Source organism: Pristis pectinata, chromosome 39 (assembly GCF_009764475.1).
Source record: "Pristis pectinata isolate sPriPec2 chromosome 39, sPriPec2.1.pri, whole genome shotgun sequence".
In the NCBI taxonomy this organism is placed as follows: domain Eukaryota; kingdom Metazoa; phylum Chordata; class Chondrichthyes; order Rhinopristiformes; family Pristidae; genus Pristis; species Pristis pectinata.
In genome coordinates, this window is record NC_067442.1 from 1,131,220 (window position 1) to 1,157,571 (window position 26,352).

Sequence of the window (26,352 nt, forward strand, 5' to 3'; positions counted from 1 at the left end):
TGGCAGCTCGTTCCATATTCTCACCACCCTCTGCGTGAAAAGTTGCCCCTCAGGTCCCTTTTACACCTTTCCCCTCTCACCCCAAACTATGCCCCCTCGTTCTGGACTCCTCTACCCTGGGGAAAAGACTGTTACCGTCGACCTTATCTTTGCTTCTCATATTATTAAACACTTCTATAAAGTCGCCCCTCATTCTCCTACGTTCCAAGGAATGAAGACCCAGATTGGCCAACCTCTGCCTATAACTCAGGCCCTCTAGTTCCAGCGACATCCTTGTAAATCTTTTCTGCACTCGTTCCAGTCTAATCACGGCTTTCCTATAACAGGGTGACCCAAACTGTACACAAGTGACTAACTGGAGTACTCACTCTTCCCATCAGTAGAGTCATTCTTTTCAAAACCCAAATGCGAACCAGTGCTTCATCGGTTTGTTCCACTGTCTGATGTCCCTCCCTGAAGGTGACCCAGAGTTCTGAATGGACTCTCTGAAGATGGTTCGAATTACTAAGAAAGTCTGGGATCCAGAGCTTCAGAAAGAAAATATTCAGTACAAAGGAAATGGAATTGTATTAATGCTTCACAAAATCCTGGTCAGCCCACAATTTTGGTGTCCAGAAAGGGTGTGACGGTCCTTGAAAACCTGCAGTGGAGATCTGCCAGTGTGCGCCCAGGGGTCAGGCACTTCAGCTCCAGAGCTAGAGCGGAGAATTGGAATTGGAATTGGCATTAATTTACGATTATCACTTGTATTGAGATATAGTGAAAAACGTGTCTTGCATACCGTTCGTACAGACAAATTCCTTACACAGCGCAATGAGGTAGTACAACGGAAAACAATAACAGAATGCTGAGTAAAGTGTTGCAGTTACTGAGAAAGTGCAGTGCAGGTAGACTATAAGGTGCAAGGTCATAACGAAGTAGATTGTGAGGTTAAGATTCCATCTTATTTTACCAGGGAACCGTAAATACTCTTATAACAGCGGGATAGAAGCTGTCCTTCAGCCTGGTGGTACGTGCTTTCAGGCTTTTGTATCTTCTGCCTGATGGGAGGGGGAGAAGAGAGAATGTCCGGGTTGAGTGGGGCCTTTGATTATCTTAGCTGTTTTGTCGAGGCAGCGAGAAGTGTAGACTGAGTCCATGGAGGGGAGGCTGGTTTCCGTGATGTGCTGAGTTGTATCCACAACTCTCCGCAGTTTCTTGCGGTCCCGGGCAGAGCAGTTGCCACACCATGTGATACTGGCTTTGTCTCCCGAGCAACAAAGCTGGCTGAGTGGAGATTTGCCGGATGTGTAGAATGGGAATGGGCTGTTCTCGGCGCCTGGTTGTCGAAGGATTCGGGACACAAGAAATGCAGGCGGAATGTGTGGGGGAACTGTTTTACGGCTGACTCGGAACTCACTGCCTACAAGTGCGGCGAGAGAGGAGAAAATCCATGATTGCAAAAGGAAATAACACCAACACGTGAAAGAAATAGACTGTCAGCCTCCCTGGATAGAACAGGGCAATGTGACAGGTTGGATCACTCTCCAGAGAGCCAGCACGGACTCGATGGGCCGACTGGTCCTTCCTCTGCATAGCAATGACTGTATGACTTGAGTAACCGTGAGCGGGGAAAGAAACTTCTCCGAATTCTGCAGGAGAATATTGGTTTCAGGGAACTGCAGATGCTGAAATAAAAACGGAAAAATGCTGTAAAATCTTGTCAGGTCAGGCGGCCCCTGTGGGAAGAGAATCCGTCAAAGTCAACATTTGCTCTCTCCATGGATGCTGCTTCAACTGTTGAGTTTCTCTAATATTTTCTCTTTCCCCTTCTGTCGCTCCTGCTGCTCCCCAGCTGCGCGTTTCAAAACGAAACAAATATTCAGGCAAGTTGCAAAACAGAGATATAAACAGAAATCGCAGTAAACACCCAGCGGGTCAGGCAGCGGCAGTGGGGAGAGAAACAGAGTGAACGTTGACAAGATTTTCAGTTACTATTTCAGATCTCCAGCATTTCTTTTTTTTTATTTTGCAACCAGATGTTTTGCAGTCCGACTCTATTCTGGTGGTCTTAGAGTTGTAGAGTTATAGAACAACACAGCACGGATACAGGCCCTTCGACCCAACCAGTCTCTGTCGGCCGTGGTGCCCACCCAGCTAGTCCTAATTTTCTGCATTCGGCCCATATCCCTCCAAGCTGCGCCCCTTCATGTACCTATCCAACTGCTTCTTAAATGATACTATTGTACCTGCATCAACCACTGGCAGCTCGATCCATATACTCACCACCCTCTGCGTGAAAAGGTTGGCCCTCGGATCCCTTTTATATCTTTACCCTCTCACCCTGACCCTATGCCCCTAGTTTTGGACTCCGCTGCCCTGGGGAAAGGACTGTTACCATCCACCTTACAGTATTTATGCCTTTCATAACTTTTAAGCACTACTGTAAGGTCGCCCCTTATTCTCCTATGTTCCAGGGAATAAAGACCCAACCTGCCCAACCACTCCCTCCAACTCAGCCCCTCGAGTCCTGGCAAAATCCTGGTAAACCTTCTCTGCATTGTTTCCAGTTTAACCACGTCTTTCCTATAACAGGGTGACCAGAAGTGTATACAGCACTCCAAGGGCCTTGGGTTGATATTGTGACATTTGATGAAACAATAGCAGAGCTCCTTCATTGTATTTAGAGTTTGGGGTTTTGCCATAATCCTATGGGAGGGCGGAGCAGTCTGAAGGGTCGAATGGCCTTCTCTCGCTTCCTATGTTTCTTCCGCCGCGCAGCAAAACACACAAGCAAAGTCAGGGACAGAATATACATTGGAAACTGCGGCATCTTCTCCCAGTAAAGGCAGGCACATTTCTGTCGACAACTGTTGTGAACTGGGGGGTATTTTGTGTGTGACAAAAGTCGACGTCAGTAGGTTCCCACGTGTGAGTGAGAGGCCAATTAAGTGGCAACACCAGTAGATAGGGTGGTGTTATGAACTCAGTGAAAGTCCCTTTAAGATAGAGAGTGTGTGTGTGTATGTGTGTGGGGGGCGTGTTTACGTCAATAGAAGATAAAGGACGTAATGGCGTTGTTGAAGAAGTCAGAAGAAGAAGAGAAGAGAGAGAAGGAGAGAGACAGAGAGAAGGGAGAGAGACACCAGCCTGCTAGTTTTCTCTATCGATGGATGAGAAACTGTAACTGTGTCTGCCACTGAAATCCATGTATGGAAGTTGGAAGTAATCCGGTGGAGTTCACTTTGTTGCTGACCTGTAGAAGGAAACAGGTATTTATGTGTGGACGACCACGATTCGGATGCTTTTCGGGGTGAAGAAGTCACTACCGAGTAAACACTGAAGTGTCGCTGGGGTTCCATCGTGGAACATTTGGATTTCGTATTTACTCTCTCTATATTTCTCTACGTCTATGTCTTATCTTCTGACAACGGTGGTTGTTGAAGAAGCCCTTGCTCATGTTTCACCTTATGGCTTGCGGAACTGAACTTTAAGAACCATTCCTGAACTTGGAGTTTGGGACTTTGCCACACACACACACGAAGAGTTTAGTTTTGGGGTTAACGTTCAAAGTTTAACATTTTTGAAGTCTAACATACTAACATTTTTACTTTTATTTTACGTATTATCATAAGTAGTGATTAATAAAATAGTTTTTAACACTAAATCATGCTCAGTGTGTTTCTTTTGTTGCTGGTTCGTGACAGTGGGGCAAAAAGCGCACGTCATACTTGCCTTCATCGGTCGGGGCGTTGAGCATAGGAGTCAGGAAGTCACGTCGCAGCTGTATAAACCTTTGGTCACGCCGCACTTGGGGTATTGTGTGCATTTCTGCTTACCCCATCACAAGAAGGGTGTGGAGGCTTTGGAGAATGTGCAGAACAGGTTCACCAGGATGCTGCCTGGATTAGAGGGCATAAGATACAAGGAGAGGTTGGACAGACTTGGATTGTTTTCTCTGGAGCGGCAGAGGCTGAGAGGAGACCTCATTGAGATCTATAAAATTATGAGAGGCAGCGATTGAGTAGACAGTCAGTCTTTTTCCCAGGGTGAAAATGTCAACACCAGAGCCCATGGCTTTAAGGGGGGAGTGGAGTTTAAAAGCGACGTGCAGGACAGATCTTTTACACGGAGAGTGGTGGGTTCCTGGAACCGGTGGAAGCGGACACGGTAGAAGCGTTTAAGAGGCATTTAGACAGACACATAAAGAGGTAGGGTACAGAGCGATATAGATCGTGTGCTGGCAGATGTGGAATTTAAATTGTCATCATTGTGGGCAGAGATAGTATGAGCCGAAGGGCCTGTTCCTGTGCTGTACTGTTCCGTGTTCTGTACCCCATTCGCAATTACAGAGCAGTTCAGGCTCAGCATTTCATTGGCAAATGTTCTTGCATGTAATCTTTTCCGCCTTTTTCTTTGCGCCCCATTTCTGCCCCATTTTAACCATCCTCCCCACTGAGCCGTGTTCCCCACACGCAAGCGGGGTGGGCGCTGGACAGCACGCGTGTTCTGGAAGGAACATCAGAGCTTCTTAAAGAAAAAGCAAATTCAAAAGCAAATCCAGCTATTCCCTGCAATATATGGGTTAATTAAAATATAATAATTTTCCAGATAGACCAGATAGGTGTATACCATCATGAGGGGCATCGATAGGGTGAATGCACATCTCCTTTTTCCCAGGGTTGGGGAATCAAGAACTGGACGACACAGATTTAAGGGGAGAGATTTAATAGGAACCTGATGGGCGACATTTTCACGCAGAGGGTGGCCGGTAAACGGAACGAGCTGCCAGAGGAAGTGGGTGACGCAGGTTACGTTGACAACATTGAAAGGGCACTTGGTTCATGGATGGGGAAGGTTTAGAGGGATATGGGACAAACTTGGGCAAATAGGACTAGTTCAAGTGGGAATCTTGGTCAGCATGGACTGGTTGGGCCGAAGACTCTGCGACTCTCTATCCAGGTGACATTTCATTTTCTGTTATTTAAAACTGGAATAAAACTCAAATCCTGGGTATCAAAAGCAATCACAACAGAAGAATCTGTTTAATTCACTTTGTGATATTCCCCTGGATCACGTCTCATTGTCTTGTTATTTTCATTTGCAGAGAAAACGGCAACCGCTCCACGTGGTTTGTCAGGTGGGGCGATAGCCGGGATTGTGATTGGCTCAGTTGCTGGAGTGTGTCTTGTGGCTGCAGCAGTTGCCTGGTTCGTCAAGACACAAGGAAGCAGGTAAATACCTTTCATTCAAACTTTCTCTGCGCGTTCTATCCAAAGCCTGATGTCCTAAAGCAACCAAAGATTTGTTGCACGGTTACCATTTGTGTCATATGTCGTGTTGGTCTGCGTTGCCCGTGTTTCTGCAGTGAATTTCACACGTTGTTCAGTGTTACGAGTTCTGCTCTAACCTCACTCATCTTGTGTCTGTCGGTCAGTCATCGTTCTGGTGTTTTGTCGAGAAACTCTGCTCCCTTCCATCGGACACGGATCCAATTAATACCGCGTAGGGGTCAGGTGGGGTCGGTCGTAACGTTACACCGCCTTATTACAAATAACTTTGCTTTCCGCTGTATGCCCAGAGTTCACATCGGTCCCTTCAAGAGATTCCGTGTGAGTTTCTTCCAACACTGTAGCGTACGAAGAGTTTGCTTTAATATACACGATATGAGTGTAAAGGAAAGGCCGGTATTTATCGCCCGTCCCTGGTCGCCCCTTGAGAGGGTGGGGGTGAGCCACCTCCTTGGACCGCTGCGGTCCGTGTGGGGAATTTCACCCTTTGAAGGCCCTGAGTGACTGCGAATCACCAAGGGGCGCAGTGGGTAGAGCCACTGCCTCGCAGCGCCGGCGACCCGCGTTCGAACCCGACCTCGAGCGCTGTCTTGGGGGAAGGGGGGGTTGCACATTCTCACTGTGACCGGGTGGGTTTTCTCCCACATCCCAACGGTGAGTTATAGTCAGCGTGCGTCACCACTGGTGTGTTGGTGGAGGCAGATTATGTGGGGGGTGGGGAGTTGATAGGGATGTGGAGGTGAGCAAGAACAGCAGAAAATAGGAGCAGGAGTCGGCCAGTCGGCCCCTCCAACCTACCCTAGCACTCAATACCATCATTCATCTACCCTTCTGTCTCAGTTCCCTCAATCTGCCCTCCCACCGATCTCCGAAACATATACCTCCCTCCCTCTTTAATCAGCCTCATTCCTCCAACTTCCTCCGGGGCAGAGCTCCCGAGATTCCCCACCCTCTGCCTGAAGTCCCCACCCTCTCAGTGTTAAATGACAGACACACACCACACCCACCCCCCTCCCCGATCCTATAACCGTCCCCTGGATCGAGGCTCTCCCACTGGGCTAAACCTCCACATCGCCCCTGTCCTATGCCCCCAGGGTCTGAGATGTTTCAGTAAGGTCGTTCCTCTATAATTTATTACCCCAAAGAACATAAACACAAATTCTACAGACAAGCCTCTCACCCCAGGAACTGCCGATGAATCTCCTCTCAGCTGCTTCCAAATGTCAGTCTCCCCTTAAACAAATGACGCCAACCTGTGCCCATCACCGCTGGCGTGGCCTCGCCAACACTGTAGTAATGTATCACACCTCCCTACCTCTAAGCCCCAACCTTCCTGCAATAACCAACTGGGATTGGTACAGATGGGTGCTTGGTGATCGGCACAGACTCGTTGGGCCGAAGGACCTATCTCCGCCGACTCTCAGATCCTCCAGGAAAGGGAGTCTATCCTCCTTGCGCGGCCCGTCTACCAATGCCGGCTACCACAGAGAGGTCAATACCCCAGTAACCTATTCGCAGCTCGCCTGAAATCCGCCTCCGCGACCAACCCTCAGCCACCCCCGCTGAGAACCATCTCAGTCACTGCCATTGCTCTCAGGGAGCTCGTCGACATTCGGGGAACTTGACAAACATTGACTGGTAGCGCTCCTGCAGCAGAATGCTAAATATAAAATAATCATTGCTGAATTCCCAACAATGAGGCTTCTAACTTGTAATTATCGACGTCATCAACAGTAAACACCTGGTGTGGTTAAGTCCAGCTACGGGGAATGTTGAAACGTCGTGCATTCGGCCACCAATGTCGTCTCTGGCGCTGCACCTCTGCCGGCCCTCACTGACAGTTAGCTGGAGGCATCCCAATCTCCTATTCTTGAGGTCACATTGTTATCACGTGAAATTGCTCTACGACGAGGCGGCTTCAACGCCCCGTGTAGCTGAAGTAGTCCATTCTTGTTTCGGTGAGTTAATAGTGCCGACTCCCCATCTTTTTGATGTTAAATTATCTAAACAAGTGCACTATGGTGAGTCATAGAGTCACAGAGGCGTGCAGCACAGAAACAGACCCTTCGGCCCCACAGACGCAGCCGAGGTCAGAATTGCAGCAAGACACAATCTACGGGAGGGACTCAGCTGATCGAGCCGAGCAGCATCTGTGGGGGAGGGGTAGGGGGAGGGGGAGGAATTGTCAGCGGTTCCTCCATCATCCCACTCCGCTCCCCCAGCCCACCCCTCAACACAGATGCTGCTCAACACGTTGAGTTCCTCCGGCAATGGGTGTTGTTCCAGTGAAGGGTCCAGCTGGTTCGATGTTGATTTGACAGTCGGACTGCCACATCCGCCGAGTTTTCAGGGCTTGTGGTGATATAAGGGCGGGCTCCCATCGTGCCCTTGTTGCTCTGTGTGTGCGTGTGTGTGTGTGTGTGTGTGTGTGTGTGTGTGTGTGTGTGTGTGTGTGTGTGTGTGTGTGTGTGTGTGTGTCTGACAGACTGTCTGTGTCTGTCTATGTAAGAGAGTCTGAGTGTGTCTGCCTGTCTAAGGGTGTGTGTGTGTGTTTATGTGTGTAAGTGAGTCTGAGTGTGTGTCTGTCTGTATGAGTGTGAGTGTGTGATAGAGAGGGAGTCTCAGTGTGTGAGAGTGTGACTGAGTGTGTCTGTGTATTTGTGTGTGTGAGAGAGACTCTCAATATGTGTCTGCATGGGTGTGTGTGTGCGAGAGAGAGTGTGTGATTATGTGTGTGAGAGAGAGTCTGTGTGTGCGGGTATGTGTGAGTGTGTCTGCGTATGTGTGTATGCACGAGAGAGTGCGTGTGAGAGTGTGTGGGAGTGAGTGGGGGGGAGTGTGACGTATGTGTCGTGTGTGTGTGTGTGTGTGTGTGTCGTGTGTGTGTGTGTGTGTGTGTGTGTGTGTGTGTGTGTGTGTGTGTGTGTGTGTGTGTGTGTGTGTGTGGGTTGCTCAGTTTGACCCGAGACCCGTGTTACCCGAAGGTAAATTACCCCACAGTGTAAGTAGGCAGTCTGTTCAGACTGTTGGAGAGAGTGGGTTACAGGGAAATAACTGGAAGGGCGCGGCTGTGGGAAATCCCCTGCATCTGATAGACCAAATCGACTGGTTTATATCTTAATGAAAGAATGAAACAAGAATTGCTATTGGTTTATGATTGACACATGTACCGAGATACGGGGAAAAGGTTGCTTGCGTGCCATCCGGACAGATCATTCCTTCTATATGTACATCGAGGTAGTAAAAAGACAGAATAAAGTGTCACAGTTACAAAGAAAGTGCATGCAGGCAGACAGTAGGGTGCAAGGGCCATGACGAGGTAGATTGTGAGGACAAGAGTCCATCTTATTACACTGTGGGACTGTTCAATAGTCTTATACAACGGGATAGAAGCTGTCCTCGACCCTGGGCTACGTGCTGTCAGGCTTTTGTAACTTCTGCCGATGGGAGGGGGAAAGACAAAATGACCGGAGTGGGAGGGGTCCTTGGTGATGTTGGCTGCTTTCCTGAGGCGGCGGGAAGTGCAGACAGAGTCAGTGGAGGGAAGGCTGGTTTCCGTGCTGAACTGGGCAAGAAACCTCCCCACCATTGACTCTGATAAATCCCCACTGTTGAGAGTTACAGATTCCTTGGCGGTTGACTGCTGGGCCCACCACAGAGGGAGTGCATGTCAGGGAGTTCTGGGGCCGTAGCATTTTCCCAACATGTTTAAAATTTGTCAACTGATCTTTGCTGGCTGTAGCCACGCCGCCTTGCTATGATCTGTGAACAGATCCATCCGTGGGATTTAAAGGAGGCCACTCATTGCTAGTCCTTGCTAACCCCTCGACCGCCTCGGAGAAGAGTCAGTAACTTTGGGTTTGGAGTCACATATAGACGCAGAAGCAACAGCAGACCTCCTTCGATCAAGGGAAGGCTGCCCCAAATTCTTGCCCTCACTCCTGCTCACAACTTCATAAATCAGCTTTTCATCCAAGCTTGTTTAATCGTAAATATTTAATTTTGCCAGGGTGGCATTTGAGCTTTTTGCTTAACGATTACTCCGCCGTCAGTACCACTGGCTATTCCTCACACGAAGCCGGGTCTGGCATGGATATGAGGAAGTGAGATGCCCTGATTTCCCTCTCCCTCCTCCCCTCCCAGTTAGGTTATTGCTTTGAGATCACGTTTCTAAATTAAACTAATATCCACTTGGATCATCAAAATTTCATTCCATTTGTTTTCATCCTATCTATCAGAGCTGACCTCAAATACCTGGGCAGATAGTCACAGCGTCACAGAATTATACAACAGGGAAGCAGTTCCATGCCAACGAAGGTGCCAACCTGAGCTAGTCCTATTCGTCTCTGTTTGGCCCAGATCCCTCCAAACCTTTCCCATCCATGGAGCTGTCCAAGTGCCTTTAAAACATTGTGGTTGGACCCACCTCGACCACTTCCTCGGAGACCTCGTGCCATATACTTACCACTCCCTTTGTGTGAAAAACCTGCCCCTCAGGTCCTCTTCAGGGCCTTCCCCTCTCAGCTTAAACCTGCACACTCTAGTCTTAGACTCTCTTACCCTGAGAAAATTACTGTGAACATCCACCTTATAAACGCCATTAACCTCTATAAGGTCACCCGCCAGCCTCCTTCGCGCCAGGGAAAACAGTCCCAGCCTATCCAGTCTCTCCTTGTAACTCAAGCCCTCCAGTCCTGGTAACATCTCTGTGAATCTTTCATGCACCTTCTCCAGTTTAATGACACCGTTTCTATAGCTGGGCGACCAGAACTGAACACAGTCCTCCAGATGTGGTCTCACCAATGTATTGTACAACCATAACATGACGCATCAACTCGTGTACTTAGTGCCCTGACCGATAAAGGCAAGTGTGCCGAACACCTTTCCCTTATCTCCTTGTCCTCACACTCCATCTCACCACCCTCCACATTCTACGGACAATCCAAACCTTCGGCCACCTTCACTGAGATTCCACCAACGTACCACTCCTGCCCTCCTGTGCATTTTCAGCCTTCCTCTGCAGCTCACTGATGCGCTCTTCCCTCCCCTCCAGCACTCAGTCCTCAAAGCACCTTCCCATGGAACCACGGAGATACAAGACCAGTCCTTTCACCTCATCAGGAGAGGTTGGGTTGTTTTCTCTGGAGCAGCGGACACTGAGGGGAGACGTGATAGATGTTTATAGAACGATGAGAGGCAGAGGTAGGGTAGACGGTCAAAGTCTATTTTCCCAGGGTGGAAATGTCAAATACTAGAGGGCATGCATTTAATGTGAAAGGGGGAAGTTTAAAGGAGGGTTATGAGGGACGTGTTTTTACACAGAAAGTGGTGGGGTTCCTGGAACACGCTGATGGGGGAAGTGGTGGAAGCAGATACAAAAGCAAAATTTAAGAGGAATTATGCATAGGCCGTGCAGAGGGTGCAGAAGAGGTTCACCAGGATGCTGCCTGGAGTAGAGGATTTAAACTATGAGAGGTCGGACAAACTTGGGTTGTTCTCTCTGGAGCGGCAGAGGCTGAGGGGAGACCTCTTAGAGGTATGTAAATTCATGAGAGGCAGAGATAGGGTAGACGGTCAGAGCTGTGTTTCCCAGGATGGAAATGCCAAATACCAAGGGGCATTACTTTAAGGTGAAAGTTTACAAATTATTATTTACCCGGAGAGTAGTGGGTGGCTGGAACTCGCTGCCTGGGGTGGTGTGGGAGGCAGATGCAGCAGTAATGTTCAAAAGGCATTTAACAGGAAGGGAATGGAGGGATATGGACGAGTTGTGGACTGACGGGATTAGTTCAGGTTGGCCAGTCCTTCGAGGTGAAGCAGTGATTAACGTACCTCCGATGCTCTCGGTGTGGTCCCCGCTACCTCAGCAAACCCAAATGTGGGCTGCGTGACCACACTGAAGAACACCTGTAAACGTGGTCATCAACTTCCAGTTCCATCTCACTTTGAGTCTGCACCCCACTCTAAGTTCTCTTTCTTTAACCACAGATCCACATCGCTCTAACGTAAGCTCAGCGCTTCACCTGCACTCGTTGTAGCTCATAAGCAGTCCCTTCGGCCCAACAAGTCTGCACCAAGCGCCCATTCACTGTGGACCTACTTTATTCTTCACACACAGCCCCCCACCCACGCCCACCGCCCAGGTTCGACCACTCACCTGCACTTGTGAAAGTTACAGCTGCTAATTAACCTCTTCTCCCGCACAAACCTGGGATGTGCGAGGTCGCCGCACATAGACACCCCCCCCCACCAACACACACACACACACACACACACACACACATACACTGACACACACACAAACACACACACACATACACTGACACACACACAAACACACACACAAACACACACACACACAGAAAGAGAGAGAGAGAGAGAGGGAGAGAGAGAGAGAGAGAGATCGGTATCAAACCCGGGTGTCTGGCGTTGTGAGGTAGCGGCTCTACCCGCTGCCGGGCCTCTCTCGGGTCATTTCTGATGTAAGATCATCCAGCTGTATCTTTTACTCAATCTTTCTCTATTTGTAACACTCTCTTTCATTTGTGTGCAGTTCTGGTCGCCCCGTTACAGGAAGGATGTAGGGGCTTTAGGGGAGGGTTCAGGAGAGGTTCACCAGGACGTTGCCTGGAATAGAGGGCATGAGCGATAAGGAGAGATTGGCCGAACTTGGGTTGTTTTCTCTGGAGCGGCGGAGGCTGGGGGGAGACCTGACAGAAGCTTATGGGTTTAAGAGAGGCACAGATTGAGTAGACAGCCGGTACCTTTTTCCCAGGGTCGAAGGTGCGAGGGGTAAAGTTCAAAGGAGATGTGCGGGGCAAGTTTTATTTTACACAGAGGGCGGTGGGTGCCTGGAATGTGCTGCCAGGGGTGGGGGTGGAGGCAGATACGATAGTGACGTTTAAGAGGCTGTTAGACAGGCAGATGGATGTGCAGGGAATGGAGGAACACCTGCCATGTGCAGGCAGAAGGGATTCAGTTTAATTCGGCATGGTGTTCAGTAGAGACATTGTGGGCCGAAGGGCCTGTTCCTGTGCTGTATTGATCTATGTTGTATTTCGGGTGTTCTGCATCGCACAATCCCAGTACCTTGTCTCCTTCTTTTGCCTCATTCCTTCCCCTCGACCGTCAGTCCCTCCGACAGATCTGCTGTGCTGAACAATTCACTGCCCTCCCTTCGCCGGCGCCAGGAGGGATTGTGTCACGTGGACAACCTCTAGCCAATCACTTGGCTCTACCCGCCCGTCCCCCACCGCTCTGAACAAACTTTATTTGTTCGCTTTCCCAGATCCCAGAAACCGAACCGGTTTTCCCCTCCGTGTCCGCAGCCGTCTCTGTTGTTTTACTTTCTGTTCTAATCCGCATCTTCCTGAACTGCTGGAAATTTTGAAGCATCTTCCTGACTCCCCGCAAATGATTGGGGATCTGTGTCTCAGGAACGCATTAAGGCAGAGGTTTTTTTTAAAATTCTTTTTTAATTTTTTTTAAATTTTATTTTAATTTAGTCTATTGAAACAATCTTTATTTTCAGGATTCATATTTTGATCCACTTTTGTTTACTTAGGATGAAAGTTCCGAACGTACATCACGGGAGCAGAAAACCAGGAGTAAAGAGTGAGTAGAAAGCATTTTGCACAGATGTCTGTACAAGACGTTGGTTGGGCCACACTTGGAAAGTTGTGTGCTCTTCTTTTCACCGCAGTATGGAACTATGTGGTCGTGTGTGGAAGAGATTCGCCAGGATGTTGCCTGGAATGGAGGACTTTAGTTCCAAGGAGAGCTTATACGCTGGGATAGTTGTGACTGGAGTGCCGGAGGCTGAAGCTGACCTTTCATAGCTTCACATAATTATGAAGTATATAGTCACAGACCTTTCCAAGCGCAGAGGAATCTGAATCAAGAGTAAATATGTGAGAGGGAAAATATTCAACGGAGATAATAGAGGCATGCTTTTCACACAAACTGTGGTCGGTGATTGGAACTAGCTGCCAGAGGAGGTGGTTGAGGCAGGTACAATCAGAGTTTACAAAGCATTTCCACAGGTGTATGTATAGGAAAGGAAAAGAGGGATAGGATCCAAATGCAGGAACGTAAGATCAAAGTGGTTGTGCATCTCTGTCGGCTGTAATACTCCATCACTTCATGTAACAGGAATTACAAAGGATGTTTCTGCGCAGATCCGTGGACCTCACAGAGACGCTCGCATAATTCTTTCATCCAAAAACGTGAAAGAGGCAGTCGGAATCATGAGGTATCCTGGGATGTCTTTAAGCGGCTGCATAGAGAGTTATATTCCAGTGAGATGAAGGGGCATCGGGGAAGGTGACTGAGGATCAATACTTCTGTATAGATTTGCTACTGTCTGGAATGTCGTTCCTTGCTTCAGTTTGATCGCTCGTAAATCTTCAAGGTTGCAAGACTCTGAATCGAAATTGATTAACAGTTGAGTTTTTCCAATGATGCCCTTCCTCTGCATATCTAAATTCTGCAATGCTTGACCTGGCCGTTCATTGAACTGGATCGGCACCAATTTCTCAAGGACAACGAGGATCTCCAAATCCTGCCACCGAGAAGGAGAAGAACAACATCAGAACTTAACTTAGTAAAATCTACAGGGCTTGTACGAAAGGGGCGGATTTCGTGGAATTAATGTGACAGTGTGGCGACTCACCGTCTAGTCGGGCGAACCGGCTCGGCAGTCGGGTCGCGCGGCGTCGGAGCGAAGAGGCCCAAGATGGCGGCGGGCCTCGTCTTTCCGAGCGACGGGGAGAACCCGCGTGCGGGAAAGTCCTGATGACGTACGACTTACGTCATTGCCGGTTGTTTTGGGCGGGAACAGTCTCCCTTAAAGGGCCCGCGCAAGGCGGGAAAAATAAACCAGTTCTTGTTTGGCAATCCTCCGACTAGCGTCTTGTTTATTCCACGGTAGCAACCGCTACAACAGCATATACAATGTGTCCAACGGCTTTCTCCGTGTTGGGAAATTATTTTGAATCTGTTTGTTCAGATAACTAACAGTGTTGTATTCCCACAGATACCTTGACTACGGATGTTGCAGACTCGTCACAGACGTATGAAAATATGCCAAGGAATCAAAAGGTTAGTACAATTACAGCATGATGATATTATAATCACCATAAATTTTTATATACATAAGGGACAATGTTGTTGCAGAACCATATGAATAATTCCTCCTGCAGCAGTTGTGGTCTGGAGTCAACAGACTGGAGTCCTTCGGAAAATATATGGATAAAAAGTGAAATTGGATTCTTTCTTTCATGTTCGAATTCACTCTCCTACCTCAGAACAAACTTTAAACACGTTTGTATATTGCATGGACAGGAAGCCTAAAGAGGTATATGGGCCAATCTCGGGCAATCGGGACAAGCTTGTTGGCACCATGGTCGGGATGGACCAGTTTCGCCGAATGATCTGTCTCCATGCAGTAGTTTTGTATGGCTCTGTGACTCTATGACTGGTTGGGAATAGTCCTGATCACCTGTAGCCCGCCAACTGACTTCACTTCCGAACTGTCGTACCACTGGACTCTCTGATAAACGGGGTTAATGACACTCTAGGGATCCATATCTCTGAGAGGACATTTCGATCGAATTCCGTAGCAAAATTTATCTGTGTGTAGAATAGGCGTTCGGTACAAAATCGTTCAAAGCGGCAATGGATATATACACTGATTCCTTCAGGTTTCATTGAGGAGGAGCGATAATAACATTTTCTGTCTGGTTGGATCATTCATTCGTTTTTTTTTTCATTTCCCCATCCACAGAGTAGCCCTCACCCGCCCGATGAAAACTCCACTTATATGGTAAGGGAATTATGTTTTATTCCTTTTGGGGTAAATACTTCCATTTTCTCCGTTTCGAAACAAAACCAAGTGTGAACGACTCTACCACTGGAAGCCCCTCCAACACATGACAAGTTCACAGCTGATCCTGTCTCACCCGCTCCCTTTCCCACCCGATCCTATATACGCCGATTCACTTGCTGTCCAAGAGCCTATCGGGCTCAGCGTGGAACACACGCAACGTATTCGATGTGATCTTTTGACATACTTTTGCTATTGTCTGCTTCTGCTAATATTTGTTTGCGAATCATAACGACCTGTTCATGTTCAACAGGGGCTGGTATTGGAAGATCGATCAGTTTACAGCGATCTGAGGAGGTATGAGAGCATTACGATCGACAAGTAACACAACATGTTCTTAAAAAAGGAAACATTTGCATTCTTATTCATGTCTTTGAAACGTGGACCATAGAATGGACAGATACATGCTACAACTTCCCTGCGGCTATTAGATGACAGACATCAGGCAGTGTGGGCTGGAGACAGGTGCAGGGTGACACTGAACATTAGAGGAATCGCTTTACTGAACCTGTAGCCGTGTAAAACTTATAACGTGACAGGAAATATGCACATTCAGGACATCTCAAAAGGTTACAGAGCATATTGCTGTGTTTGACACCATCAGTTGTAACTCCACACAGGTTCCGACTGTCGGCCAACGTGAATTGTATTTTGTTTCCTCAGACCACGTCACTTGTGATGCGGAGGGATTTGTTGGTTTATCAATGGCGAGAACAACAGGATAACAAACCAAAGAATGTTCCGCTGCACAAAACCTCTCTCACGTTTCCGTTACAAAGTTTCTCCATGTCATCCTCAGTTCTTCCGTGTCTCTCGCTGTCATATCCTCGCGGCTGACTCATCGCCCAGCATCAGGAATGAATGGTGTCATTTGGCCTTGGTTCCCTCAAGCACCCAACTCTGTTCCCTACCTAACACTTCTAACCCTTGTCTGGTTGCCTCCCACATCTCCCCCACATCATTCCCGTGCAAAATGGCTCCTCTGCTTTCTTGATGCAGATCAGGGACCGGTCCGTCCTTTACCGCTTCCATAAACGAAACAGAGCGTCGAATTCAAATCGTTGGCGAACCAGGCTTCGTGTTTCTATTAGCCAGGATCCTCTTGCAGCCGCCCATGCGTTGCCGCTACGCCGTCACTCCGGGTATAATGACCCAATATGTTCTACGTTTCCATACCGATCCTTCCTTTTGCGAGGAGGTAAAGATCGCACACTCAGCAAGGTCTGATGAAGCGTGAGTGTCAAATCGCTCAACGCAACATTAACAGATATTTTCCTGCACGATGTCCAGCCTCACCATCTGGGTCCAGATTCCTGGCGTCATTCTCGAAGGCAATGAGAACTCGGCTTCCTTACCCAGAACCATTGGATGCTGGAACTCCCTTCCTTTCTGAGTCCACCTTCCGACAAATGTGGTGACTGGAAATTCTGTTGCCGTCCCCACTTCTCCCTCAACCTATGGCACAGAGAAAAATGTGAATGTGGATGTCGTATCTGCGTAGAGACTGGAAAGCACAACAATGAGTTCGTAAGCCACGGGAAGTAAAGACTCATAAGAACGTAAGGTAGCATCAATGTAAGAAATAGGTACAGGAGTATGACATATGCACCCATGAGCCTGCTCCTCCATTCAATAAGATTGTGACAGATCTGGCCGTGGAGTCAGCTCCACCTGCCTGCCTTTTCCCCATAACCCTTAATACCCCACTTTGCAAAAATCAATCTAACTGTGTCTTAAATATGTTTAATGAGGTCGTCCCTACTGCATCCCTGGAGAGAGAATTCCACAGATTCTCTACTCTCGGGAAAAAACAATTTCTCCATATCTCCTAAATCTATTCCTCCGAATCTTCAGGCTATGTCCCCTAGTTGTTGGCTCACATATTAGTGGAAATAACCTTACTGACTAACAAACTTATCTATCCCTTTCATAATTTAATATGTTTCTTTCAGATGCCCTCTCATTCTTCTGAATTCCAGGGAGTATAGTCACATGAAACTCAATATCTCCTGACAGGCTAACCCACTCAACTCCGGAGTCAACCCAGTGATATCCCTGTGCACAGCCTCCTATGCCACCAAATCTTTTCTCAACTATGGAGACCAGAACTGCACGGAATATTCTGGGTGCCGCCTCGCCAGTACCGTGCAGAGTTCCAGCATAACTTCCCTGCTCCTAAATTCAATCCCTCTTGCAATGAATAACTTGTTGCAACTGCAAACCAACCTTTTGCGATTCATGCACTCCTAAGCCCCCTGCACAACAGTGTTCCAATCTTTCACCACTTAAATAATACTCTATTCTTTTTTTCTTACAAAGTGGATGACATCACATTTACCAACATTGTACAACATCTGCCATAACCTTGCACACTCAGTTAGCCTATCCATATCTTTCCTTTCCTAATTGCTTGCTTCATGTTTTTGATTGCTTTGTAAAGTTTTCCCAATCTTCCAGTTTCCCACTACTCTTGGCGACTTATATCCATCAGCTTTCAGCTTGATGCCTTCTTTAATTTCTTCAGTTACCCAAGACTGGCTCTCCCCATCCTAACTGTCCATGCTTTTAACTGCAATATACTTCTTTTGAGCGCCATGAAATATCTCTTTGAAAGTCGTTCACTATTCCTCAACTGTCGCACCATAGAGCCTGCGTTTCCAATCTACGCAAGCCAACACCTCCCTCATTCCGTTCTAGTCTCCCTTGTTCAGGAAAAATGCACTGCTTTAAGAATGAACTATTGCACTCTCCAATTGTATGAGAAATTCAACCATACAATGATCACTTTTTCTAAGAGAATCCCAAGCTACAGGATCATTAATTTCACCTGTTTCATTGCACAGGAGCAGATCAACGATAGCATTTCCCTCGCAGGTTCACTAAGATGCTGTTCAAGAAAGCTATCGCGCATGTATTCGATGAAGTCCTCCTCAAGACTGCCTCGACGAACTTGATTCGCCCAATCTATGTGGAATTTAAAGACCCTCTTGACAACTGCCGTTCCATTCTTACATTCACCGGATATTTCTTCATTTATTGTCTGTGCCACTGTCATATTATTACTCGGCAGCTAATACACAACTCGCGCCAGTGAATTTTGCCCTTTACTATTCCTAATTTCTGTGCAGATGGATTCAGTATTCTGCTTCTTTGGTTTCATATCGTCTCTCACTATCGGCTAGTCTCATTCTTAAGTAAAAGCGCAACCCCACTTCCCTAACCTTCCTGCCTAGCCTTGCGTATTACCTGATAACTGTGGATATTTAATTCCCACTCATCTCCAGCCTGAAACCACGTTTCTGCAATTGTCACAAACCAGCAACAGAAGAAACACACTGAGCATGATTCAGTGTTAAAAACTATTTTATTAATCACTACTTATGATAATCTGTAAAATAAAAGTAAAAAAAAATGTTAATATGTTAGAATTCAAAAATGTTAAACCTTGAACGTTAACCCCAAAACTAAACTCTTCGTGTGTGTGTGTGACAAAGTCCAAAACTCCCAGTTCCGGAATGGTTCTTAAAGTTCAGTTCCGCAAGCCATAAGGTGAAACATGAGCAAGGGCTTCTTCAACAACCACCGTTGTCTGAAGATAAGATGTAGATGTAGAAAAACATAGAGAGAGTACATACGAAATCCAAATGTTCCACGATGGAACCCAAACGACACTTCAGTGTTTACTCGGTAGTGACTTCCTCACCCCGAAAGCATCCGAACCGTGGTCGTCCACATAATTATCATGCTACACAACTACAGACTATCAGATTAGTACAGATACATGTTTCCCATTTAACATCGAGAAAGACAATTAGCAATCACATTATCTTTGCCTTTAATGTGAGTTATCATGAGATCAAACTCTTGCAAAATTAAACTCCAGTTTAACAGCCTTCTGTTCTTGTTTTTGACTCGGCTCAGAAACACCAATGGGTTATGATCTGTATACACAGTCAATGGTTTCTGAGCGGTGCAAACATATACACTGAAATGTTGCAAGGCTAAAACAAGTGACAGTAATTCTTTCTCTATGGTGGAATAATTCTTTTGATGCTCATTAAATTTCTTTGAAAAGTAAGCTACAGGATGGTCAATATCATCAAGGTCACCCTTCTGCAACAACACAGCTCCTGCAGCTTCATCACTGGCATCTACTGCTAATGAAAATGGCTTTTCAAAGTCAGGTGTTTTGAGCACAGGATGGTAGCATAAAATGGCATTCAGCTTCTCAAATGCTTCTTGACAAGAATCTGTCCAAACAAACTTTACTCCCTTCTTCAGAAGATTAGTTAGGGGAAGAGCAATATCAGCAAAATTTTTTACAAAATTTTCGATAATATCCAACCATTCCCAAAAATCTTCTAACAGTCCTCGTACCTGTGGGAATAGGGAACTCAGATATCGCTTGAACTTTTGCCTGAACAGGAGCTTGCTTGCCTTGACCTACAACATAACCAAGATACATCACAGTGGCATGGCCAAATTCACTTTTAGCCAAGTTAACTGTAAGGTTAGCCTTGGAAAGTCTTTCAAACAACCTTTCTAACGCAGAGATGTGATCCTCCCATGTATCATTCCCAGTCACTAAGTCGTCAATGTAGGCATCTGTATGTTTTAACCCATGAATCACTGAATTAATCATTCTTTGAAATGTTGCCGGAGCATTTTTCATTCCAAATGGCAAAACATTGTATTCATACAACCCAGAAGGGGTTACAAAGGCTGAAATCTCCCTTCCTCTATCTGTTAATGGAACACACCAGTACCCTTTTAATAGGTCAATCTTTGTAAGAAATTTTGCCTTTCCCACTCTGTCTATGCAATCATCCACCCTAGGAATAGGGTAAGCATCTGACTTTGTTACAGCATTCACTTTCCTGTAATCTGTGCAAAATCTAACAGTTCCATCAGGTTTAGGTACAATAACACAGGGCGAACTCCAATTTGAAGTTGAATGTCTAATAATATCATTTTCCAACATGTACTTGATTTCCTGATCAACAAGTTTACTTATTTCCACATTCATTCGATATGGGTGTTGTTTGATTGGTTTTGCATCCCCAACATCAACATCATGGGTAATTATCGATGTTCTGTTTGGAACATCTGGGAACAGATTTTTAAATTTTAAAATTAATTCTCTCATCTGTTGTTTTTGTGAAACTTGTAAATGGTCCAACTTTGTTTCAAGGTTCTCCAGGATATTTTGGTTTTTTAGTTTCGATGGAACAATATTTGGTCTAAATTGGCCTTCCTCAACATCAACATCAGGCATTCTAGAAACAACCTTTACATCATCCACCAAGGCCACAACTGAATCCCTCTCATAATAAGGTTTTAGCATGTTTACATGACAGAGTTGTGTTTTCTTGCGTCTATCTGGTGTTTTGATTATATATGTTAAATCAGTCACTCGAGATTGAATAACATAGGGTCCAGAAAAACGAGCTTGCAAGGGATTATTTTGGCTAGGGAAAAATACCAACACCTTTTGCCCCACTGCAAATGTCCTAGGCCGAGCACGTCTATCAAAATATGTCTTCATTCTTATCTGGCTGGTTTTCAAATTTTCTCTCGCTAGCTGGCAGACTCTCTCCAACAGAGTTTTAAATTTTTGGACATAGTCCAACAGACTCAAGTGCACTTCCTCATTAACCCATTGCTCTCTTAACAACTCCAAAGGTCCTCTCACCCTATGTCCAAACACAAGCTCAAACGGACTAAATCCTATTGACTCCTGGATCGATTCTCTAACGGCAAACAAAAGTAAATGAATACCTTCGTCCCAATCCTTGGTGTTTTCAAAGCAATAAGTCTTCAGCATATTTTTGAGAGTAGAATGAAATCTCTCCAGAGCTCCTTGAGATTCTGGGTGATATGCAGATGATACAATCTGCTTTGCTCCCAGCTCATAGACTATTTGTTGAAAACTTTTTGACATAAAATTACTACCTTGATCAGATTGGATTTCTTTTGGCAAACCAAACAAGGTAAAAAATTTTACAAGAGCCTTTGACACCGTCTTGGCCTTAATATTTCTAAGGGGTATTGCCTCTGGAAATCTAGAAGTGGCACACATGATGGTTAACAAATACTGATTTCCAGTCTTAGACTTTGGTAATGGACCAACACAGTCCACAATCACCTTCGAAAAGGGCTCCCCAAAAGCAGGAATTGGCTTCAAAGGAGCCACAGGGGGTTTTTGATTTGGTTTACCTACCATCTGACATGTGTGACAGGTTCGACAAAACATCACCACATCTTTTCTCAAACCAGGCCAATAGAATTGTTTCAAGATCTTCCCTACAGTTTTATTCACACCAAAATGACCACCCAAAGGCATACTATGGGCCAGGTTTAAAATCTCGTTCCTATAAACTTTTGGAACAACAACCTGATGAATAACTTCCCATTCCTCAGTAACAGGAACATGAGGAGGTCTCCACTTCCTCATTAACACTCCATTTTTGACATAGTATCCAATTTTTCAATCTCCTCACATGAGAGTGCTTTTTCTTTCAATTCTGTCAACTCAGGGTCCTTTGTCTGTTCCACCATAAAATCCTTCCTCGACAAAGACAAATCTTTAAATTCAGGCTCCCTACAAGGATGTTGATCCTCTAGTGAAGACAGAAAAGTCTCAGATAAGGCATCATAATTTTCTTCCTGTTTAGGACTGTCACAAGGAACTACATCAGACTGCACCGGACTGTCTGTCTTGGCTAATTCTCTAGCTCTAGCTCGAGTCACCGCACATGATGGGTAAACATCTGGATCATTCTCAGACTCATCAATCCTTGGTTTGGTTGTTAACCGTACCACAGGAACAATTTCTCCATCTGCAAGGTCATTTCCCAATAACAAAGAAACTCCTTCCACTGGCAAACTAGGTCTTATCCCTATCTCGACTGGTCCTTCTACGAACTTTGACTTTAAAATCACCCTGTGAAAAGGGACAGACATGGTGTCACCTGTAACGCCTCGTACTAGATTTACTTCACCAGTGTCACTTTCTTCACCAAAATTTAAAACACTGTCCAGCAAGAGAGATTGACTAGCCCCAGTATCTCTAAGAATTTTCACTGGCACCTGGGGTGACTCATCATTCAGTGAAACAAAACCCTCTGATACATACGAACGGAATTCTTTTCTCACCTCCTCCAACTTTTCTGCTTTTCCCTCTTGCAAGGACTGATCTTTAACAGCATCTCCTCAACCTTTTTGATTTTTAATTGCCTGAAAGCAAGCATTGGGCACAGCTTCCTTCTTTTTCTTCAAAAGGGCACAATTAGATATCACATGGCCAGGTTTCCTACAGTAATAACAAGTACACTCAACAAGTTTCTCCAGCCCTGGCTTCTTTTCATCTTTTCCTTTTTGATTACCTCCCAATTTAATCTCCGGTTTACCTGGATTGTCTTTGTAACTCTTTTGAAAGGTTTTAGGTTGTCCCAATTTGGATTTATGGGTTAAAGCATAATCATCTGCCAACCTAGCAGTTTCTTGTAAAGTTTCCACTGCCTTTTCATTTAAATATGTTGTTAATTCAGCTGGAACACATCTTTTAAAGTCTTCCACCAGTATCAATTCTGTCAATTTATCATAATCCCCATCTACATTTTTAGCCAGGCACCATCGTTCAAAACATATTCTCTTTCCATTGGCAAATTCCATATAAGTCTGATCTGCAGATTTCCTCAAATCTCTGAATTTTTGTCTATAAGCCTCAGGGACCAATTCATAGGCCTTCAAAATAGCTTGTTTTACCTTGGTATAATCAGCTGCATCCTCAGCAGACAAAGCAGAATAAGCTTTTTGAGCTTTACCTTTAATCACACTCTGTACCATAAGAGCCCATCCTTTCCTTGGCCAGTTTGAACTCACAGCAACCTTTTCAAAATGTTGGAAATACTGATCAACCTGATCTTCTTCAAAAGGAGGGACTAATCGAACCTCCCTGCTGGCTGAAAACCCATCATCAGAATCAGATTCCAAACTCTTCCGCTTCATGCTTCCTCTGTTTCTCCTTTTCCTCACTATCCAGCTCCATCCTCTTCAATTCCATCTGCTTCATTGCTAGATCAGCCTCTATCTTCATCTGAGTTATTTTTTGTTCAGTCTCTAATTTCTTTTGTTCGGCCTCTAATTTCTCTCGCTCGGCCTATATCTTTAACTGGGTTTGCTCTCGTTCGGCCTCTAATCTCTTTTGCTCTCGTTCAGCTTCTAATTTCTTTTGTTCTCGTTGAGCCTCTATCTTTGCCAGCTGCACCTGTGCCTCAGAAATTCCTATTTCACTGCCAGGAAACTGTTTTAACACTTCCTTCTCAAACACCTTCTTTTCCACATAATGGCCAGCTATCAGTCTCTGAATATCTGCCTTTCTCATAGACTGATTTACTTCTGTAAGGTTTAGCCTTGTAGCAATCTTTATCAAATCATCCTTTTTCGCCACCTCCAATCCCTTTTGGGTTGGTGACTCCAAAAATGCCTTAATATCCATTGCTGCTGGTTTCCACACACACAAGTCAATTAAAAAGAATTTATCAGACCTCCCTCAAAAATCTTTGGATTGAATCCCGAACAAATCTCGTCAATCTGGGGAACGATCCCAGACGACACTCGTTAATGTTTGGATTGGATCCCGGACGAATCTCGTTAACCTTGGGAACTATCCCGGACGAGCCCCCAATTTTGTCACGAACCAGCAACAAAAGAAACACACTGAGCACGATTCAGTGTTAAAAACTATTTTATTAATCACTACTTATGATAATATGTAAAATAAAAGTAAAAGAAAATGTTAGTATGTTAGAATTCAAAAATGTTAAACCTTGAACGTTAACCCCAAAACTAAGCTCTTCGTGTGTGTGTGTGACAAAGTCCAAAACTCCCAGTTCCGGAATGGTTCTTAAAGTTCAGTTCCGCAAGCCATAAGGTGAAACATGAGCAAGGGCTTCTTCAACAACCACCGTTGTCTGAAGATAAGATGTAGATGTAGAAAAACATAGAGAGAGTACATACGAAATCCAAATGTTCCACGATGGAACCCAAACGACACTTCAGTGTTTACTCGGTAGTGACTTCCTCACCCTGAAAAGCATCCGAACCGTGGTCGTCCACACACAAATACCTGTTTCCTTCTACAGGTCAGCAACAAAGTGAACTCCACCGGATTACTTCCAACTTCCATAAATGGATTTCAGTGGCAAACACAGTTATTGTTTCTCATCCATCGATAGAGAAAACAAGCAGGCTGGTGTCTCTCTCCCTTCTCTCTCTCTCTCTTCTTCTTCTTCTAACCTCTTCAACAACGTCATTACGTCCTTTATCTTCTATTGACGTAAGCACGCCCCACACACACATACACACACACTCTCTATCTTAAAGGGACTTTCACTGAGTCCGTAACACAATGGCCACTAAATCATAAGCCTTTGTACTGATTTGTGCCACAAGTTCACTGACCAAGATTCGTGTACTACGGGCATTCAGATTAAGTGCCCTGACACTCATTGTCCTTTTATAATCTTGGAACCTTTCTGTCCTTTGCATTTGAATGTTCTGTACTCCACTCTCACTTTTCTATTTTCTAACGTTCGCTCTGGTCTCTGCTTCACTTCCCTCTTTCTTTCTGCAAAGATTCCCATCCCTCTGCCATATTAGTTTAAACCTGCACCAACAGCATTAGCAAACAATCCCTCGAGGACATTGATCCAAGTCGGGAATGAGCCGGGTTGTGTTTTGTATTTCAATGCAAGGGGTCGAAGAAATTAAGGCAATGTGCTAAAGGAACACAGGTACGTGCTTGTATGACAACCTGGGAACTCTGAAACCTGGTCTATCGATGAGCAGGTGGAGAACCACTGCGTTGTTGACGATAGGTTTCCGACAAGGTGGAGAAAGAGGTGTTGGAATAAAAGCGTGATCATTGTGAAACGCAAGCTGCAATAATTGACAGGCGAGTCCCTCGGCGGAGCGCTGTAAGTGGTGGAGTTGCACAGCACTCAACACCAGGTTCCTGGCTCTGTTACAGTACATGTGTCACTCCATTTATACCATTAATATTCATTGCAAATTGTTGAGGCAGTGGGTGTCACCCACGTACTGATTGACGGACATCGAGCTGCAACGTTAAATCTTTCTCCCTGCACACATACTGCCTGACAGGAGGAGTATTCCCTGTATATTTCCGACACTTTTTAAATTAAATCCCACAGTACTACCGATGTCCAGTTTCGGGACACTGCTCTGTGCTAACTGGCTGAGTCACTCTTTATTTTTCCTGGATCTCTGTCTCAGGTCCTTTTCCCACAACCACATAAGACAAAAGTATCATCTGGCATATTTGGGGAATGTTCACACATCGCATAAATATTCAGTTTGTAACTTTAACAAGTACCTTTTACATGCGTAAATGTTTCTCTATCATGCAAATAAACAATTTATATCGGCTTCCAGCGTGTTTCTCAAGTGCTAATTATTTCATCTATCCCAACATAATAATAAATATAACCTTCAATTGGCTCTTAGATTCTGTTTTCCTCCACATCTAAACTGAGGGAACTTGGCATCCGTTGGAATGCAGACCATTCAACTGGATCTTCCCGTAGTGGATGTGGGTTCCTCCCTCCCCGCGTCGAAGTACAACCCACTTTGAGTTCAAGTCATGTCACAAGACCATGACATGATGAAGCGATTATCTTTGTCCAGAGGTTTGACAGACGACAAAATGAGACGTGGGGGATGTCCAGTCCCAGTGTGTTGGAAAGACACCTGATAGGCCTTAGCGCTCCACACCTCGGAACTCAAGTGACTCTCGGTTGGTAATTAACTGATTAAGTAGCTTTGACGCAAACATGAACGGTGGTTGAGTTCATTCAACTAATCTCTGTGAGGGGAGAACGTCAGCTGACGGGTCCATGCGCCCTGCGACCTCTCTCCGAAGACTAAAGAGGATCTTGAGCGGCACTGAACTGATGACTGATTCTCCGGAATATGCTCCAACTCATTTTTCCAAAGTGGCGCAATGCGTTAAATCCAAGTGGAACAGAATAATGTGAGGATATAAGAAATAGAATCATGATTTGGCCATGTTGCCCCTCCTGGCTGTTCCAATATTCAACGAGCCCGTGGCTGATCTTCCATTGGTGCCAGTTTTGACCAGCCCAAGTGTGGACCAGGCGACCACTTTGCCGAGAA

General features: G+C 45.7%; 1 protein-coding gene across 1 annotated transcript in view; it reads left to right on the forward strand.

Annotated features, from left to right (window-relative positions):
- Positions 1-26,352, forward strand: part of LOC127587151 (carcinoembryonic antigen-related cell adhesion molecule 5-like) — a 244,103-nt gene that overhangs the window by 122,342 nt on the left and 95,409 nt on the right. Inside the window, exon 9 of the mRNA XM_052045344.1 lies at positions 5,087-5,213. Within this exon, the coding sequence (XP_051901304.1) occupies positions 5,087-5,213 (127 nt within the window). The remainder of the gene's footprint in view (positions 1-5,086; positions 5,214-26,352) is intronic.